The 20627-nt window shown below is 43.2% G+C and overlaps 1 protein-coding gene across 1 annotated transcript in view; it reads right to left on the bottom strand.

The window, feature by feature from the left end:
* The window catches only part of rsf1b.1 (remodeling and spacing factor 1b, tandem duplicate 1), a gene marked incomplete at its 5' end in the record, with an annotated part of 67657 nt that overhangs the window by 20323 nt on the left and 26707 nt on the right, over positions 1–20627 (bottom strand). The window contains 4 exons of the mRNA XM_083646141.1: positions 59–122; positions 3063–3229; positions 11257–11375; positions 12988–13193. Of these exons, the coding sequence (XP_083502267.1) occupies positions 59–122; positions 3063–3229; positions 11257–11375; positions 12988–13193 (556 nt within the window). The remainder of the gene's footprint in view (positions 1–58; positions 123–3062; positions 3230–11256; positions 11376–12987; positions 13194–20627) is intronic.

Below are 20627 nucleotides of genomic sequence, written 5' to 3'. Positions count from 1 at the left end.
CATATCATCTACATACCGCAAGTTTCAATTTGAGACATGGAGGCACTTTGTATCTGACCTCTGGTGACCTTGAGGTCATTGACCTCAGGATCGCATTTTTCCAGTTTTTTCCCCCCATCACTCTACAATATAAATAATCATGTATATCTTTGACGAAATAGCATTTTGTTTCCTATAAACATGCTTATTTGCTGCCAGGTGCCTCAGATAATGGCCCCTAAACAAAATTCTGCTTAGAGCACCAATTTGGCCAAGGGGCTCCTGACCATATACATGTAAAAGTAGGCTGTGTGTGTTTATTTCCAGGTGTAACTTCTGCTGTATGTTATATAGATTGAATTAGATGACTATTATTCGTTGGACCTCATTTGAGAAATCAAGTGCTTCTATTCTGACTGACAGCTACATTAGTAAGAATGTAGAAGACATAATGACAGTAGCTGAAGCTCCCTACAAAGTGAAAACAGTCACCATGAGCAGCAGGCAGCGGTGCAAGAAGCCTTTGTGAAGCATGTTAGGTCAGTGATCGAAGAGATGGGGAACCCGTTTCTGGTCAAGAGTGAGGATCTTCTGCTGCTTGACTCCAAAGATATGATGTATTCATCAGTTGCAGATAGTGAGGGAGGTAGAGTCATTGGGTGCACAACCGTACAAGACATTTGTGGCTGGAGCAGCAAAACAAAGGCAGTCACACATGCCCTGCCCGGGAACAAGATGCCTCTCTTCAGGCAGCCACCAGTGAAAACAGTCAAAGCAGAAGATACAACTTGAAGCGCTGAAGCGTGTCTTCACATGGCTGTATGTGTCTTGCCAAATATGTGATGGCAATCTGGATTAAAAACAAGAAAACAAACAAACAAACAAACAAAACAACAGGCAGCACCACCATCTTTGTCTCAGCGAGGGAAGATGCAACTGGTACAAAAGACCTCTTGCACTACATAATGACTGATGACACTGACTCACAACCTGCTCCTGTGGTTGATGCTGTGTTCGTTGATGGTGCAGCTGTGGTCCAAGGGTTGAATCCTGGCACAGCAAAGACCTTCCAGAAATATGCAGACACTAGTCTTTGTGTCGTATTCAACATCCCATCTTGAGAAAATGAGCTGCCTGGAATGTCTACATCATAAAGTCTGAAAGGCGCCACTTGACAGAAGAGAGGGAAGGGAATCAGGAGACGGCCGATACCAACCACTGCACTGCCAAAGCACCGGACAGACGTCCTGCATGTTGACGAGAACAAAACAGATTTGTTTGGAATTTTTGGAGGATTCATCTCCCAGCAAGTCACTTGCGTCCCAGATCAGTGATACTCAACTTGCGGCCCGCGGGCCACATGCGCCCCGCGGGCGCCCCCTGTGTGGCCTGTGATGGAATTGCAAAAAAAATAAAGACATTTGTTACAGTGCACCTGAACGCAACATACAAGATACCCGCTGAATAAGTGTCCAAATGTCCATGTCATTCTTGCCAATACTCTACTTCTGTTATAGCATTTCAGTCTGGAATATGGAATATCTTTCAATAATCTATAATTTAGCTGCTAAATTGTCAAATACTGCCGTCTGCTCGCTACCCAGGCACTTATGTATGTACTTAACCTAATTAACTTAACCTAACTAACTATCCGGTGTGCACAACATTGTCAGACTAAACTCCGGCTGACACCCCAAAAACCTACAATACGCTACAGAAAAATGTATATTGTTTGTTTATTAACTAACCCCTGGCCTTCTATCATTTCACGAGAGTGGCCCCCGGGGCAAAGCAAGTTGAGTATCCCTGCAGTAGATGATGGAAAAGAAGTCTACGCAACTCACGGGAAGATGGTGCTCTGTTCTCCTTCCCAGTCTGACTTAATGAACCTCACTCCATGTTCTCAGGAGGAAGCAGACACACATTTGTTTCTGCATGTGTCAGATGCTGTTCAGAAGGCTTGCAAGAGGTTTTCCATAAACGCCAGCAGCTAGCTAAATGGCCGCATTGGCCGGACATTAAAACATTTCCAGCCACCTACTTTCTTACGCTCACAATAACCAAGATTGCAATAGAGTGCTACAGACAAGCCAACTGCGGTGGTGGATGGCAAGCAACCGCCACAACCGTGATGTGTTATTGTGTGTAATTCAGAGATGTCGCTTCGTGAGATGGCTTCTAGTTTAGCGGCTGGGCGGAGTTTGGACCTTCAGGCCGATCACCGTGCTTAAATAAACACGGGAAAAAGTGTTGAATCACATCACAGCATAGCCCCCCTCCCTCCCCTGCGAGCGGAGACTGTAGTTATTGATATGCAAATTGGCATGTGACGTCAGTCATTAAGTCTGTGTCTGTCTAAACTCGCGTCAACAGGGGGCTCTCTCTCTCTCTCTCGTTACCGCCGGACCGGCTAACCCGGAAGTGAAACGCGGAAGTGAAACCCGGAAGTGAAACGCAGCTGCCTGCCTACCCCGTTCGCGCTGCCTAGCAACATAGCATAAACAATGTGAACGCCACGCATACTCTCGGGAACATCTCTCGTTATATTCTAACAGGTTTTTTGGAAGTTATTTTGTGGTTATGGCCGAAGTGGCTGCTGCAAACCGTTTCATTTCACTTCCTGATCTTCCCTGGCCACAGACAGACTACACTGGCCGATTCACTCGGGGTTCAAGCGAGACTACTCTGCGTTGGTCTCGTCGACTATTAGAGGTAAGATGTGATGCATTAATATTAAATTTATACTGTTTAATAACAATCGAAAAAGTTGCTCGTAGCTGCTTTAATATTGGTTATTCGTATCTACCAAACATTTTATATTGAGAGGAAACAATGCAGTGAATCTATGATTTATGGGCTTTTCCAAATGTTTTGGAAATAAAGAAATACATAACTTTTTCAAATTCACTGTGTTTACATTTCAATATGTAAAAAATAATTATCATAGAAACTAGTTTTTATCCAGATCATATCGACATCGGTAAATATCGGTGAGCAACCATAACAGCAATGTTAATATTGGTTATCGGTATCAGGGACATTTTTGATATCGGTGCATCCCTAGTAGTATTGTAGACACTGACATTGTCCTCGCCGTGGCTATGTTTAGGAAGTTGGAGCCATGTGATGGTGAAGGTGAAGGCACCAGCTTCAGATACATTTGTATTCATGAAGTGGCCATCAAGCTGGATCCAAGGACCTGTGCCAAAGTGTGCCATTCTCCCATTGTTCCCGCACATCCCAGCATTTGCTGGAAGAGGAAAGAAAATGACATGGGCGACTTGGAAGGCTTTCCCTGAAGTAGCCGAGGCATAACCTGACTCTGCCAGACGGGGGCGGTAATGGCATTGTTTTCACAACACTACCTCTGGCGCAAAGTCTCGTCAAGAGATCTGGCGAGACAATCCAGCTGGCTTGCAAGGTTAGCCGAGGCCTTCAATGAGCTGACACTCCGTTTCGTTCTGTGTTTCCGTCTGGCCTCCAGCCCTGGGCGGGCATGTTCAGAAATTGCAGAGTTCACTAGCCAATCAGGGACCTCATAGTTGACATCGTAACCGGCCAATCGGGAACGCTGCTGGAAAAACAGCAATGGCTGCCTCAGTAACATCCAACTTTTGTCAAGGTTAAACAGCCATAAGTGCAGTTATTGCAGAAACAGACTCAATAAGAACAATTAAACAAGAACGGGAGTATGCAACAGCGGAGTTTCTTGGCGGAAAAGACGTTATTTCGCTGTTCTTCCGAGTGGATTTGTATTCGTCTTGATCCGATGCTGATTGGCCGAAAGACTGGCTATTTCCAAGTTCCACCCACTGAAATGAGTGTGCACACTGCACAGCACAGAGTGCCGACAGATCGACGAAACCAAACAGGATGTGAGTTCACAGATCCAGATGTAGTTGTTTTTTTCTGATTTCCCGCCATTTTCTCCCTAATTGTACTTGGCCAATTTCCCCCTGCTCCACCCTCTGCCGATCTAGGGAGAGCCATTCTAGCACCATGCTTCCTCAGACACATTCGCAGTTGCCAGCCGCTTCTTTTCACCTGACAGCGGGGAGCTTCAATCTGCCCCAACCAGGCGCCCCGACTGAGCAGAGGAGGCGCTAGTGCAGTGACCAGGACACATACCCTCAATCCGGCTTCCCGCCTGCAGACACAGCCAATCGAAGCCGGAGCTAACACGGGGGCGCGAACCTGCAACCCTCGTGTTGGTAGGCAGGGAATCTACCACTACAGGATCTGGATGGTTTTAACCAGGCTACTGTTAAAGCGCCTTATGGTGCTGATGTACAATAGGACGAGCGACACCATGGAGGTGAATGAAGCAAGAAAATAGCTCTTCAGGCAGAAATTCAGAGCTCTGGAAAACGTCCCACCCATGACGGCTACGCGAATTAGACCACGGACCCCCTTTTGATGAGATTTTGTCCCAGGGTCCCCCAATCTGATAAGATTTGTGCGTATAAATATTTGATTACAGAAAGTGTATGAAACCCATGACCAAAATAGTCTTACATTGTGTCTTTGTATTACTTATATGGGTGGAATTATAATGATAACTAGAACGACCGCACCGCGGATTTATGCCTCCGCCATTAGTTCATTCTTGAGTCCAAATCGCCATTTGAGTCAAATTGGAAGAAATTCCGTCAAGGCGCTCCTGAGATGTTGCGTTACAGAGCTTGGAAATTGGGTGTGTGAGGTCACAGTGACCTTGAACTTTGACCTTTAACCATCAAAGTCTAATCCGTTTATCCTTGAGTGTAAATCGATGTTTGAGCCAAATCAGAAGAAATTCCATCAAGCCGTTCTTGAGATATCGTGTTAACGAACTTGGGAATGGCGTTCGTGAGGTCACAGTGACCTTGAACTTTGACCACCAAAATGTAATCAGTTCATCCTTGAGGCCAAGTTCATGTTTGACACAAATTTGATGAAATTCCGTCAAGGCATTCCTGAGATATGGCGTTAACAAGCTTGAAAATGGCACTAGAGAGGTCACAGTAGGGGTGTCACGGTACATGTATTCGTCCCGTGAGTTTACGGTACGAGCCTCACGGTACGTCGTTTCACGGTATGTGAAACGACACGACGAATCCGTCAAATCCAGAAGCACCTAAACGCTGTTTGAATGGCATTGAATTGAATCGAATTAAACACCACAGAAGAAGACACACCAAAACAACACAAGGGCCATAGAAATCCGCGTTCACAGAATGGGACGTTTTGTGGCGATAAGCTGTTTTGCAAATTCTGTCAACATCAAGCCAACGAGGTAAGCTTGCCAATGTAACGTTACGTAGCCGCGACAAAGTCCTTTATAGTTGCGCGTTGCGGCTAAACGTTACATAACACTGACAAAGTTGTTAACTTGTAAACAAGCAACTTACATCGCGTGGGATGAGTGATGCGGTCAAGCAGACTCAACCAGACATCTGCGGATGCAGACAAGCAAGGAAGAGGGGATGACTCCTTGTCATGTTCCAATAATCCATTAGATGACCGAACGTAATCATATTATGCTAAACAAAACTCACATCCAATAACGTTAAGGCGCTGACAGGGTTCTTTCCCGTACTTACTGGGAAAGTGAAACCCACCCCGTTGTCTGTCAGACAGTGGGGGTATCTTTCAACAGGGTTTAGAAGTTTTTCTTCTTCTGCCGTTTTATTCTTCTTCTATTGAACAAGTAGGTATTTTGACGTTGACTAAAGAAATACTGCCGCCTAGTGGTCGCTTTTAGATAGGATTCCAAATTAGTGCTTACATCAAACACATCAATAGCAAATGCTACATAAAACAAATACAACAGGGGGGGGGGTTGGTGGGAGTATTAGGCTACTCCACACATGCGCTCTGTTTACAAACTTGTGTACAATAAAGATTTAAAGTGGGGGGAAATGCCTTTGCCCTGTCAAACAGCTGGAATACAGACATCTGATAGCGCTTTCAGACAGACACGGTTCTGGTTCTGGCTCCGGCTCCGTTCTGGAGTCTCAGAACCTTGGTGCTTTCTGGCGAACCAGCCCGTGTTCACACCAGTTTAAGCGGAACCAAAGTGGGAGGACATTATTCGGTAGTCCTTCTTCAGTTTATTTTTTATTTTTTTAAGTTTATTAATTATTTGGTCTGGCGTTCGAGTGAACCCAGCCTTGGCCCTCTCTTCTGCAAGTTCGGCATATGACTTGCTCTTTCTTGTACTGCTTTCTAGCTTTTCTTGAGATTCGGTAGATGCCTAAATCGCCACTAAACATTTGGTTTCCTCAAGAGACCACTGCAAATTATTTTTCTCCATGTTGTCACTGCCTTCTTCTCCTTCCTGCTCGTTTTCACAGCCTAGAATGAGACACGCCCACTGATGATGTCACGGTTCCCAAGAAAAACCAACTATTTTTTGGTTCCGCTGAGAACCAACTTTTCAGGTTCCGAACCAATTATTTTTTCGGTCTGAACGCGCCGGCCAGTTCAGATTAGGGTTCTGGAACCGGAACCGGCACGGAGCCCTGCCGGTGTGAAAGCCCTATGAGAGGGAGGCGCACCCCACACTTTGAAAATCACTGCTCTAGAGTAAAACCTTTTTGTGTGGATTGCCTAGATCTTATTAAATAGTGGACATTTATTCATTCCCACATATTAGACACTATTTCTGATGGTAAAAATAGCGTAAAAAGCAGAATTCAGACATATTCAAAGGGAAAAAAACAGAATTTGGGATTTGTTGCTTTTTTTCCCCGTTTTCGTACCGTGCCGTATTCGTACCGAACCGTGACCCCAAAACCGAGGTACGTACCGAACCATGACTTTTGTGTACCGTGACACCCCTAGGTCACAGTGACCTTGACCTTTGATCATCAAAATGTAATCCGTTCATCCTTGTGCCCAAGTCGATGTTTGAGCCAAATTGGAAGAAATTCCATCAAACCGTTCTTGAGATATTGCTTTAACGAAGTTGGGAATGGCATTCATGAGGTCACAGTGACCTTGACCTTCGACTAGGGGTGGGAATCGTGGAGTAACTCACGATACGATATGGTCACGATACTTGGCCCTCGATAACGATATTATCACGATACAGCGATTCTGCAATAATCGGTATATTGGAAGAAATTTAACCTACGATACATCACGATATCTGTGTAACTGAAGAGAAAAAAATACCCCTAAAAGGCAAGAAGCAGGTATTATGTATTTATTAGCAGAATTGACATTAACTCTCTCAGAGTTCACTCACTCACTCATACCATTTTCGATACCACGGAGGAAAAGTTACACATTAAGTCTTTTTATTATTATTATTATTAAAACAAGAAAACCTATATAACCTACCTACCTATATAATTTCTAAAAGTAGATATTAATGATCAAACATTTCCATTCATGTAGCCTACAGTATTTATGTTTTTGTTTCAACTACAAACATAAATAAACGTCAACTTGAAACTATGTTTCAACTACCACACACAGCATAATATTTTAGCCTGTTTATTAAAAAAAAAAAAAAAAAAAAAAAAAACATATCGATACTTGGTGCCAGTGTATCGATAACGTATCGCAAATGGAAATATCGCGATACCGTGAGTATCGATATTTTGTCCCACCCCTACCTTCGACCACGAAAATCTAATCAGTTCATCCTTGAGTCCAAGTCGATGTTTGAGGCAAATTTGATGAAATTCCGTCAAGGCATTCCTGAGATATCGCGTTAACAAGCTTGAAAATGGCGTTCGAGAGGTCTCGGTTACCTTGACCTTTGACCACCAAAATCTACCGTAATCAGATCATCCTTGAGTCTAAGTCGCTGTTTGAGGCAGATTTGATGAAATTCTGTCATCGGACAGTACGTACGTACGGACGCACAACCCGGATCCATAATGCCTCCGGCCTGGCTATCGCCGGCGGAGCCATAATAAATGATTCCCCTTTTTTGCTGGGCCCCTGGAACCTCGTCCAGGGATGCAAAGTCATGGATAGTGAAAAAGGTGACATACCAGGGCAGACAGACACAAAATAATTCATTAAGTGCCCGATTTTGGGATGAAAAAGGTCACTGTCACCTAAAGGTGACTAGTTTGCATCCCCGCTCCTCAAGGACCCCTAGGGGTCCCCAGACCCCACTTTGAAAACCACCATCTGATGGGGCCATAGCTGAGGCACCTGGCAGAAAATAGCAGATATACATGATTATAATGCAGAGTGATGGGGCAAAAAGTGGAAAAATGCAATGCTGAGGTCAATGACCTCTCAAGGTCACCAGAGGTCAGATACAAAGGAGAAAAACAAAGGAGGATCCTGGAGCACTCGATTCACTGGAAAGTGATTTTTTAAATAAGGTGCAGTGACTACCGTTTGGATGCACAGCGTCTTCATTAGAGTCAAACCAAATCATACTGTCCTGTTCTGAGAGGACCGACCTCCCACTGTGAAGGGGCTGAAGCACAAGAGACTCCTTCTAATCTGAAACTAGAACTACGGCACCGCGGATATATGCCTCCTCCAACAAGTGAGAAGTTGACATCCATGTCTGTCCAGACATTGACGTTTGAGGCAAATGTGAAGAAATTCCATCAAGGCGTTACTGAGATTTTGATCGATTATCAAAACAAGCTTGAAAATGGCATTGGACCTTGACCTTTGACCTCCAAAATGTAATCCGTTCATCCTTGCGCCCAAGACGACGTTTGAGCCAAATTGGAAGAAATTCCATCAAGTCGTTCTTGAGATATCGCTTTAACAAACTTGGGAATGGCATTCGTGAGGTCACAGTGACCTTGACCTTTGACCACGAAAATCTAATCAGTTGATCCTTGAGTCCGAGTCGATGTTTGAGGCAAATTTGATGAAACTCCGTCAAGGCATTCCTGAGACATCGCATTAACAAGCTTGAAAATGGCATTCTAGAGGTCACAGTGACCTTGGCCTTTGACCTTTGACTACCAAAATCTAATCAGTTCATCCTTGAGTCTAAGTCTATGTTTGAGGCAAATTTGATGAAATTCCGTCAAGGCATTCCTGGGATATCGCGTTAACAATAGGGGTGCACCGATCACGTTTTTTGCCACCGATCACCGATTGCCGATCACCTATGAGAAATATCTGCCCAACCGATCATCGACCGATCACCGATTACCAATATATATATATATATATTTATTTATTTATTTTGTAAGCAGCTATAGCAGTCTATTATAGAACAGTTTCCATTTTACATATAGGCCTACATTTCATGCATCAAATTGAAAGTGCAGCACATTTTCTTTTTTTTCTACATCAATATTTTATACTGTGTAGGCTAAAGGAAACCGCCAACATGATTTTTTGTGTGTGAGATAATTGGAGCACAAGACTGTGTTGAACTAAATGGCTAGTAGTAGTCCAGTTCCCTCAGTTCAGTTTATAAAAGAACAAAAATAATTCCACTTCGGGATTTCCATGTTACCAGTTCAATGCAGTTCAGTTCACTCAACAAAAATACTCAATTTTCCGGGATTGCGCTGTTACACAAGAAAAATAACTTTGACCCAAGGAAACTATTTTATCGATTAAGCTAAAGCGGCTAAAGCTAACCGGAGCTATTAACGTTAGGAGGATACACGCAAATATGGATCAAACACGGACTTAACAGCATGCAAATGCCTCGGTAGGCGGGAGGACTGGAGGTAACTTCTCTGCTGAGTCTGCTCTAATCACCAGCTGATTTGTGTGATTCAAAGACGCAAGGGGTGTGTTGACAGTCTGGTGTGGTGTGTGGAGCTGAGTACACTGACGAAAGCAAAGCGTGTGCTTTGCAACACAATGATATAAACGTTAGAGCACAATATGAAAGTTAAACGATAGACATTGAAGACATGAAAATGGGATGCCTCATGTTTCTCACGTGCAGCATGATCGGCTATGCAATCGGCGACAATAAAGTAATATCTGCAATCAGCAGATCACATATTTGAGGTCAAAATCGGCCGATACAGATTGCGTGCCGATCGATCGGTGCACCCCTAGTTAACAAGCTTGAAAATGGCGTTCAAGAGGTCACAGTGACCTTGACCTTTGACCACCAAAATCTAATCAGATCATCCTTGAGTCTAAGTCGATGTTTGAGGCAAATTTGATGAAATTCCGTCAAGGTGTTCCTCAGATATTGCGTTAACAAACATCGGACGGACGTACAACCCGAATCCATAATGCCTCCGGCCTGGCTATCTCCGGCGGAGGCATAATAAAACCTTGAGGTATGTAGATGATTATGCTGCTTTAGTCATAAAATGCACAAAACACGAGCTTATCTGCTCCACAATATACCACTATTTTCAGAAGACATGTAGGCTTAAAGTCCCTGGAAACCAGAAATATTGTTTTATTATTTAGCATTTTGAGTTCATCACATCACAGGAACCTATGTTAATAAGCCACCAGCCAAATTTGAACAATGATGAACGTCGCAAAGTATATAAATCTAGGTTTGACAGTCATGGCAAAAGTCATGAGAATCAATTTGATTTTAGAGTGTATTTTCTCCCGCGGACTGTGTGGGCATGTCCCGTCTGCAGCAGGTCTCCGAGAGAGAGAGAGAGAGAGAGAGAGGGAAACGGAGACTCTCCGTTTCCCTCTCCGTCGGAGAGAGAGAGAGAGAGAGAAGGAAAGAGAGATGGTGTGTGTGTGTGTGTGTGTTCGCGCGTTGCTCGGCGAGAGGAAGACATCTCTGCCGCGAGTGCACAGCGCTACTGTGTGTGTGTCAGTGTGTGTGTGCGCGCGTGCGTGCATGTGTGTGTGTTTCGATTAAATCTTATGACGTGATAAGCTCCTGCATTTTAGCACTGTAGCACTTCAATGAGGAAATGTTAATCCAGACCTTGTAGGAAAGTGTAGATTTTTGGGGTTAGGGTTGAAAGTAATGTAAACCACTTTCTGAGGCACACAATTACTCACATAAGACCCTAAATTTAATAGTTAGAAGGTTTTTGTGGATTTTGGTTTCCAGGGACTTTAAAACTAAAAGTGTGATTTATGATCCTGTGTAACTCTGTGTCGAGCATGGATAGATGGCCACATCATGACACCAATGCTGCAATGATTGGGAGTGTGATTGTCACAGAGGCCAACCATACTAAGAATCTATGAACTAGTACTTGTATGATTCTTTGGGAGGAAGAAACTACCCAAATAAATGGCACATTATGACAAAAGAAAAATGTGGAAACTGGAAAAATGTGTGTAAGAACAACTTAGAAGCATTGGTCTAACTCCATTTCATGTAATGCCTATAATTCATCGCATTATTACCTTCTTCCGTGTTCTTTGTGTTCCCTTCACCATCAGGATCTTCCTCTTTCTTTGTCAAGAGTGCCGGGTCAATTTGTGTCTTGAGCAGAGCCAGGATCTCAGCCAAGTCATTTCGGTCTCTACATGGGGAAAAGGGTGGATGAATGTAAACATTCACTCTTTCAGGGTTCATACACATTTTGACCAATGGATTTCCATGACTTTTCCATGACTTTAAAGCAAATTTCCATGACCAAACATTTTGTAAAGTCTCTGTGTATACATGGAAAAGTCAGTGAGTAAAAATATTCTATGTAATGTAACTACTAACGGATGACAATAATTGAAAAACTAACATGGTCATTTAGTACTAAAACACGTTACTAGCCCCAACAATGACAACAAAGATCTTGAGTAGGGCTGGGCGATATGGACCAAAAATCACATCTCAGTATTTTTAGGCTGAATGGCGAAAGATGATATATCTAATCTCGGTATTTTCTACAAAGTGAGCTAGATTTTGTAAATTGGGCTGGGCGATATGGACTCTTACAAAATATATTTCCACAATGTGATTTTTGATCAATAATCATCAGTGAATAATCATATAATGAATAACGTTAAGTGGGTAACGGCAAATAATAGAACAGCTAGAACAGTCTGGTAAGCTCAGAAAATGACTTCACTTTACTGCAGCCTTTAAAACCAGGAAAAGACGACTATGCAGTATCACGATATTACCATAACAAAATCTAAAACGAGATCTAGGTCTCATCTAGTCACAATATTCGCCAGCCCTAACCTTGAGTGCCATGCAGAAACACTGAGACACAATTTGCAGAAAAACATTATTAAAGTTGATTTATTATCAATCTGCTTCTTTAAATGGTATAGTGACGATAAATTACTTTGTTTGAGACACACGCGCGCACACACACATGCACCTCGTTGATGCTGTGTTGACTGACTGGCGTTCATTATGGAGCCGACGTTCTGGTTCACTGTGGATTTATTTAACGCTACCGTAGTTTGACTGTCAAAATCCCTTTACCCCATCTTTTGTTGAAACGTCCAAACTTGTCTATTTCTTTGCTGTGGTAAGGGACGGTAACGTTAGCGTCGGTGGATGTCAATAAACTCACTGATGAATTGGGCTGCTTGCAACAGCAGCTGCGCTCTCGTGCTTTTCCGATTCACAGCAGAATTTTACAGCACAGATTGCATTTAGCGCATCGTCTGTCTTTCGCGAGCCATAATTGGTACTTATCTTTGAAATGCCAGGTATTGTTGAAGCTGCACTTCCCCTGGCCTGTGTCCGGCGGCATAGTACGACTTTGCTAACAGTTAAGTGCTAACGTTACCTCAGCTGCAGCCACAGGCAGATGTAGGCTAGTGGGCGTCTCACACACAAAACACACAACAGAAACACAGCGACGGTCAACGTTACGTGCCCTGCCAATTTACACTATACTATTTTTATGCTTTGAACTCGGTGTAAATGAACGTCATGAAAATATTTATTAAACAAATTTCCATTACTTTTCCAAAACCTTGTCGGATTTAATTTTTTTCCAAAACTTTTCCTTGACCTGGAAATTGAATTTAAATTTCCATAATTTACCAGGCTTTTCCATGACCGTACGAACCCTGCTCTTGTTTACCTGCCATGCTAGAGAGCATCAGCATTTCAATTTCATCTCACACTCAGTGTCAACAACAACTTTCTTGAATTAAAATAGCTTGTGTGCTTACTTGACAATGCACTTCCAAGATGAGCCGTCAGAGTCGTCCTGTTCCTCCACATAGACCCGCACATTGTTGTCTTGGTCCAGTTGGAACCAGTACATTTGGCCGTCTTTGTCCCGGCCGATTGGCTGCAGCCGCATCTTATCTGGATCCTCCTCATTGATGGCAGTTTTGAACTTAACATTGTCATCAAACTGGCACTCGCACAGATACTGGAGAAAGACAAATGGCATCAAATGCTACACGATACTGTTTTTTCCCAACATGTCCTCCAGAGAAAAAGTACTACGCTACTGCCGCACAAAAGCAAGTTGAAAGCAAGTTGGAAAAGCGACTTTCATAGGTTTATAGGTAGATAATCATCTCCACTAGTACCAACAGGTAGAAATGCATCCTGAGTTCTGGGAGTGAAATGACTGATAGAGATCACTGCCATTTGCCCTTTTCACTTCCCACCCAATTCACCCATTTTGTGTCTAAAAGGCAGGAAGTAACACGTGCAAGCAGAACATTAATGAGGGTTTCCAACTTTCAATCCATTTAATTCCTGCATTTTAGATACAAAATGGGTGAATTGGGTGGGAAGTGAAAAGGCTAATTGTTACTGCTTATGCAGGCTAGATAGTTACAAGCAAATTGACACGGGTGTGATTGAAAATGTGATTCTTAAAGCCCCCCCACTCAGTTTTTCCTATCTGTATAACCGTTGTTCTATGAAAACGTACATGTGCGTATGCTGTATCAACACACGTCATCATTTGCGCCAAATAACCTAGATAAAGAACCTAAGATAATATCTTGTTCGACTCATTATTCCACTGCAGCATAATGACTGCACTGTTCTCCAGGGCTGGGTTAAAAAAATCGATTCTCCGATTTTGAATCTATGATTTTATTTTAATCCTTTGATATCAATTCATATGTCCAGAGATTGATTTTTTAATTTTTTTTATTTTCACCCGTGAACGCACCACCAGCCTCTGCCTCTCGTTCGTCGTGCATGCGCAAACAAAAACATGCAACATGGCGGACGCCGGCAACACTAGGCAGACAAAAACGAGCTTGACAAAAGCAAAGCGATTTGCAAGATCAGCCGACCGGGTCGGTGTGTGAAGTGTTGCAGGAATACAACAAATATCCGAAACCACCTGTGACCTGATGAGACATCACCCAGCGAGCCAGTCTCCTGCTATCTGAAGACAATTCGTCCGGACTGAAACAAAATCAACTGAAGGATTCATTAGAATTAGCAGCCAACTCTCCACGTGCCCTAAAAATAACCGAGGCTATAGCAACTTTCGTATGTATATATATATACGCCCGTATTCCGTTGTGAAAAATGAAGGCTTCAAAAGGCTCCTGAAGGTACCCGAACTTGAACTATGTTATGGTGCGACGCAAACATCTGACTGTAGACATAATCCCAAACATGTATACATCTGTGAAACAAAGCATCAAAATGAAACTGCAGTCAGCAGAGGGAGTCGGCGGCATCACCTGTGACACCTGAAAATCCATGGCAATGGAATCGTACATGACTGTTACCTCTCACTATATAAACAACGACGAGTGGAGCCTCATCTCTTGTTTTGATATCGAGTAGTGACTGACTGCATTACTAAAGAAAGCACTGGTGGTGTCAGTCACTCTGACTGGAGAGTCTGCACAACTTGCAGCACATAGCACAGTATTGTGTTGTTCAGGGTTGTAGTTTACACTGTAACACTTGATTGTGGGCCAAATGGTCATGACAAAAATAAATAAAAAAGTATATTTAGGGGTCCAAGCACGAAGTGCGTGGATCCCTATTGTATCTGTTCTGATTATTTTTTTTTTATTCTTCTTCTCCGGTAAAACTGTATGTACAGCAGAAACTGTAATGCTCAGCATAGCCAGACTGGGCACATAAATTGTAAATGTGCCTCACTACTCAGAAACAAAAAATGACCCATATCGGCCAGATGGTGGCGCTATAACAGACCATTTCGCGTTATGGAGGCGTAGAATCAAAATTCCACTTCGGCTGTATTCCCTGGATCAATACGCATCTATCCATATAGGCCACGCCCATTTGCGTGTGCCTAGATTTTCCGCCATTTTGAATTTTATCAAAAACCTACTTTTGCGAACTCCTCCTAGACCGTTTGGCCAAATCACACGGAAATTCTTCTGGGACATCTATGGACTAACCCAACCTAAAGTTATTAAAGGATTTTGGATACGTGAAACCGTTTTGAAATTATAAATGTCTAAACTTTTGTGTATTTACTTTTGTTCTTTTCCTGCCCTAAAAGTGTGTGGATCTCAGAAACCATACACGCCCCATCACCCAAACTTTCCACACAGGTTCACGACATCACCCACTACTCAGAGTAAAAAAAAATACACCAATCCACCAGATGGTGGCGCTATAACAGCCAATTTCACGTTTGTCGGTCCATAACTTCTGAACCACGAGTTGTAGAATCAAAATTCCACATCTACTGGTTTCCCTGGAGCATCATGCATTTAACCTACTAGGCCACGCCCATTTATGTCTGGTAGATTTTCCGCCATTTTCAATTTGATCAAAAACCTACTTTTGCGAGCTCCTCCTAGTCCGTTTAGCCAAATCACACAAAACTTTTTCTGGGTCATCTATGGACTACCCCGACCTAAAGTTATTAACTCATTCATGGCCAGTTTAGGACTGCCAATATTTAGCACAGGCCAAAGATTTTCATAATTGTTGGTCATCTTTCAAGACCCACAGTAAATTATCTATTAGCACCAAAGTGATTTGCAATACCTCAAAATGAAGATGTACATCTCTGGGTTCACCAGGAAAAAAAGTGAGCTTTTAGCATGTTCTGTACTCTACTTATAGCCATTTATATACACCCTGTTTTCACCAAAAAGGTCTCTCTGAGAAAGAAATTGCAGAAAATGGCATTTTTGTAAATCACACAATCTCAGGCAGAACTCGCTCTCAATTCTTTTATTTTGAACTGTATTGACATCAGACATGTAAATATGATTCGTTATGACACAAATGACAAATATATATATATATATATACATACATGAAGTGCTTTTTTTACATTCAACAATACAGTTTACTCAGTGTGAGTGAGTGTGATCATAGAATAGAATGCAGAGATCAGTGTAGTCTCTCTCTCACACACACACACACACACACACACACACACACACACACACACTCCTTACCGCGAGATCATCCGGGTCCTGTCGCATTGGAATCCAGTCTTCCTCGCCCTCGACAGGAAAGTGGCCGTGCTGCTTTGCTCTGTGTGAAAGCCATTTCTGTGGCGAGGCTGCTGTTCTCCTCCTCACACAGTTGTGACTCCGTCTCGTCTCTTTAGGGCTGGGACACAGTAACGGGGTCCAGGGACCAGGATCGATCATGTTGGTCACGGGTTTGACTACCGCGAACGATCGATGTCCGCTGCCCTGCAGCAAGCCGATCAGCTCGTGCAGCGCGCCGATGGGTGTGTTTCAATGGCGTTTCTCCTCTGTGCACAAGGAAGCGCGTTTCTCTGTTTTCTGTTTTTGCTCCTGCTCATTTCAAAACAACAGTTGCGGTATGTGTTTGATCGCGTGTTGTCGGCTTGTCTTTGAGGCTAGGGACCTGATAACATGTCACAGGCTGGGGAAGTGTTTGAACTACGCGCTGCACTAATAAAAACAAAAACACGTCAAACACGTCATTGGCGGGGAGGGCTATTTCTGATAACACGTCAAAGACGTCTTTGGCGGTGAATGAGTTAAAGGATTTTGGATACGTGAAACCGTTTTGAAATGATAAATCTCGAAACTTTTAATGAAACACACGCCAACACTAAATTGCCCACAACTCATTAACCGGTCAATTACAACTACTGCTGCTACTACTGCTACCACTCCCACTACTACCAACACTACTACTACTACTATTACTACTTCTGCTACTATTACGACTACTACTACTACTACTACTACTACTACTACTGGAAGTTGGATTGTAGCATTTTGGGTGGGGTTAATGTGTTTTGGGGTTCTGCATCTGCTGTAGCATAATACATAGTTGGTTTAGATGTCACACAGTAATGCCCGATCCACAAAGACTTGACACCCACGTTTTAATAAAAACAAGTTTATGCCATAATAAGGTTACATCCATGCCTTGTCATTGCTGTGGAAGGATGGTGTAGGGGTAGAGTAGCAGACACCAAAGCTGGAGGTCCTGAGTTCAAACCACGGCCAGGTAACTGTTGTATTTTTTGAAAATGTAGAATAAAGGTTAATCTGGATATAATTATGTATAACGCTGCTGAATACACACTGTGTACATAGCAGAATAACTGAATATGCCTATTTATGGTAACGTCATATTTCGACGTCATCTTGACATTCCTGTGTAGATGTCTAAATGATCCCCAAATCGGCTGTGATTTGGCCTAGTCCTGGACGTCACTGAAAGATGATATCAGAACATCATCATGATGTACCGTAAATTCCGGACTATAAGACGCACCGGTCTATAAGCCGCACCTTCAAAGGTGACTATTTTTTTCTTCTATAAGCCGCACCGGTCTATAAGCCGCGGGTGTTTTGATGTTTAATTACCATATGTAAGGCTTCGTGCACAGAGGGGATTGTCGGGAAAGAGAGGCTGTTTGGGGAAGCTCCCATTTATTAACATTTCAACAAAACAAAAGTCAGGTCACTAATCCCCAGACAAAATCACACATTGTGGTATTTTTTGTTTTTTTTACAGTGCACACAGTGTCCGCGGTGTGGTGAAAAGAGGGCAAGAGAGGAAATTAAAACAGAAGTGGATTTATAGTTAGAAAGAGTGCTAAAGAAGAGAGAATTCCGTTTTTTATTTTTTTATTTTAGTTACTCACAGTACTATTGACCAGTCCAACTCAAAAGATATTCGGCAGTTTCACTTTGAGCTCTTGTTCCGCCGCTGGGCACACAGTGTCCGCGGTGTGGTGAAAAGAGGGCAAGAGAGGAAATTAAAACAGAAGTGGATTTATAGTTAGAAAGAGTGCTAAAGATAGTCCGGTCTGGTTATGACGAGTCTCGCTGGGTACAGTACGCCAAAGCGATATCCATTGACTCGATGATGCTGTTGTATGTTGCGCGTTTCTGTTGCACCAACGCGGAGAGGTCCTGCCGACGAAAAAGCGCGTACCCTCCCAGGTGAGGGGCTTCTTCCCCGCAGCCTGGAGGATGAGTTGACGGTCGGGCCAGCGGAGTAGGCAGATGAAGATGGCCCTCGGTGGCAGGCCGGGGTCTGGACGTGGCCGAGGCGCCCGGTGTGCCCTGTCCACCTCTGGTGGTTTCTCGCCTTCCTTCAGGTCCAGGATGTAACACAGGATTTTGCCACAAAAGCGTCCATGTCACCAATCTCAGCTCCTCTTTTACATTGATCAGGCGAATGTTATTTCTTTTACTCCTGCTGATTAAGTCATCAACCTGCGTGTGCAGGGTTTCGATTTTGCATTTTATCCATTTTCGGACTCACTGTGTTGTTTTTGTCCTCCAGTGCGCGGATGCGCTTTTCCGCATTATAAACTCTGTTCACGGTTGCCTTAGTTTCTTTAGTGAGTGAGTGGATGGACTTCTGCACGTTTTCAAACTTGTTTTCAAGCTGCTCAAAACCTCTGAGCGATGTCGGACTTAATCGATAGTGTTTCACGGAGTAAAAGTTTAGCCCAAGCGTGTATCTCCAGCCTCCAGCAGGTGAGTCATTTCCTCATTCATGGCGTGATTGCTTCGTCTTTTTCTTTCTGCTTACCTGTGTTGTGTTATGTTATGTTATGTTATGTTGTTAAAAGAGGGCAAGAGAGGAAATTAAAACAGAAGTGGATTTATAGTTAGAAAGAGTGCTAAAAAAGAGAGATTTTTTTTTTTTTTTTGGAAAAAATCCATAGATAAGACGCACCGTTATATAAGCCGCAGGGGGCAAAAAAGGCCAAAAAACGGGAAAAAAGCCGCGGCTTATAGTCCGGAATTTACGGTAATTGTGTTTGCTGGGAGCCTTCTTTCAGATATATGAATGGAAAAACATTCCAATACATTATTGTGTCTTCAGATGTGAAAGGTCCAAAAAGAGAATTAAATCTGAATTATCCTTGTCACTCATGTGCTCATTGTAACAGCACAACCCACACCAATTAGTTCAAACACCTCCATTCAGGGCAGACTTTTAATGTAAAGTGGTGCATTATGTGTGTAATACAAAAATGTCCTTAACTCATTGAGTGCCAATGACGACAGTTGTCGTCAATTCGATTAAAAAAAAAAAAAAAAAAAAAAAAAAAACGATTTTCGATTATTCGAATACTAACGTAGAGTGCCAAAGACGACGATTGTCGTCAATTGCCTTTTTTGACGGTGGGACGTGGATCAAAGCCTTATGTATGTCCTGTACAAATATTGTAGCTATTGAAGCTGTATAACCTATTTTACGGACTCATCAGGTGGCGACAGTGCTCTCCAGATTAGAGAAATGTCCGAAATATAGCCTGAAAAAGCCCCCTGATCAAAGAGAAAGCGCTCATGCTGCAGCCCAGAGCCATGTAGATTGCTCTGGCTGCAACTGACGGTGCCTGGCAACAGCAGTCAATCCGCGCACACAACTGAGCTCCTCTGCCTCTGTCTGTCTGTCTGCATAGTTTCTTCACACGATTAGCCGCCAGAAAGGCAGCACCCGACGCTGAAGTGCCAACCCTTTCCCTGCAGTCCGGCAGCGCAACAAGGAAATGCTCCTTGTCGCGCTGCCTGGGAGGCGGCGCACAAAAAGCACTCCGAAAATAGACGCTGGGTGCGTGAGGCTGTGTGTTACTAGTGTGGGGAGGAGTTTGTAGCTGAGGGGGGGAGAGGAGGGTGGGGGACCCAGGGCAGCACACAACTACACCACGTCACTACATCAGAAAATATTAGCTAGAGTCAGTGAATGTGCTTGAAATGCTGCATTTCACAAAAGGCTGAATATCTCAGCTTCTAGATAGAAATGCCTGTATTTGCTGTTTTTGACCTATCTTCTCCGGCTGATAACTAAAGAACGGAAAATGGAATCAATAAACTTTTTTTTGCTGATGATACAATAGAGTCTCCTTGTTCTTTTTGCGTGTTCGGTGTTTACATAGTAATATCACACAATATTCTGTGGGCCTCGAGAAATCACTGAAAACGCTCTGAAACTCTGGCACTGGGAGCGTCCGTTCTCCAAAAGTGGCTGGCACTCAATGAGTTAATGGTAAATGGACTGCATAACAAACTGCCATGCTGGCTATAGTCACCAAAAGCAATTTCAGGGATAAAACCCATCAACCTTCTGTAGTGGACGCCACTACGCCCTATGGTTTGATGTGTGTGTGGGAAAGACACAATGACAACTGAAAATTCTGATTTCAGAACACAAAAGCTCCATCATGAGACAAGAACTAACCTCTCCTGTTGCAAAACACATTCTTGAACACAGCCACGTAATCTCCAGCTAACATTTCCAAGATATTGTAAAAGTTCATGAGACACCGCAAAATAAGGAGACAACATGTGGGGTTTTAATTACTGTTACTGTCTTAACTGTCTAAAGTTGAAAGTTGTTCATCCCACGTGGGGTTTGAACTTTGAGCCGCAATGGTCTTTAGTTA

The sequence above is a fragment of the Poromitra crassiceps genome (assembly GCF_964638095.1).
Source record: "Poromitra crassiceps genome assembly, chromosome: 1".
Taxonomy (NCBI): Eukaryota; Metazoa; Chordata; class Actinopteri; order Beryciformes; family Melamphaidae; genus Poromitra; species Poromitra crassiceps.
This window is presented reverse-complemented; position numbering and strand designations above follow the sequence as displayed.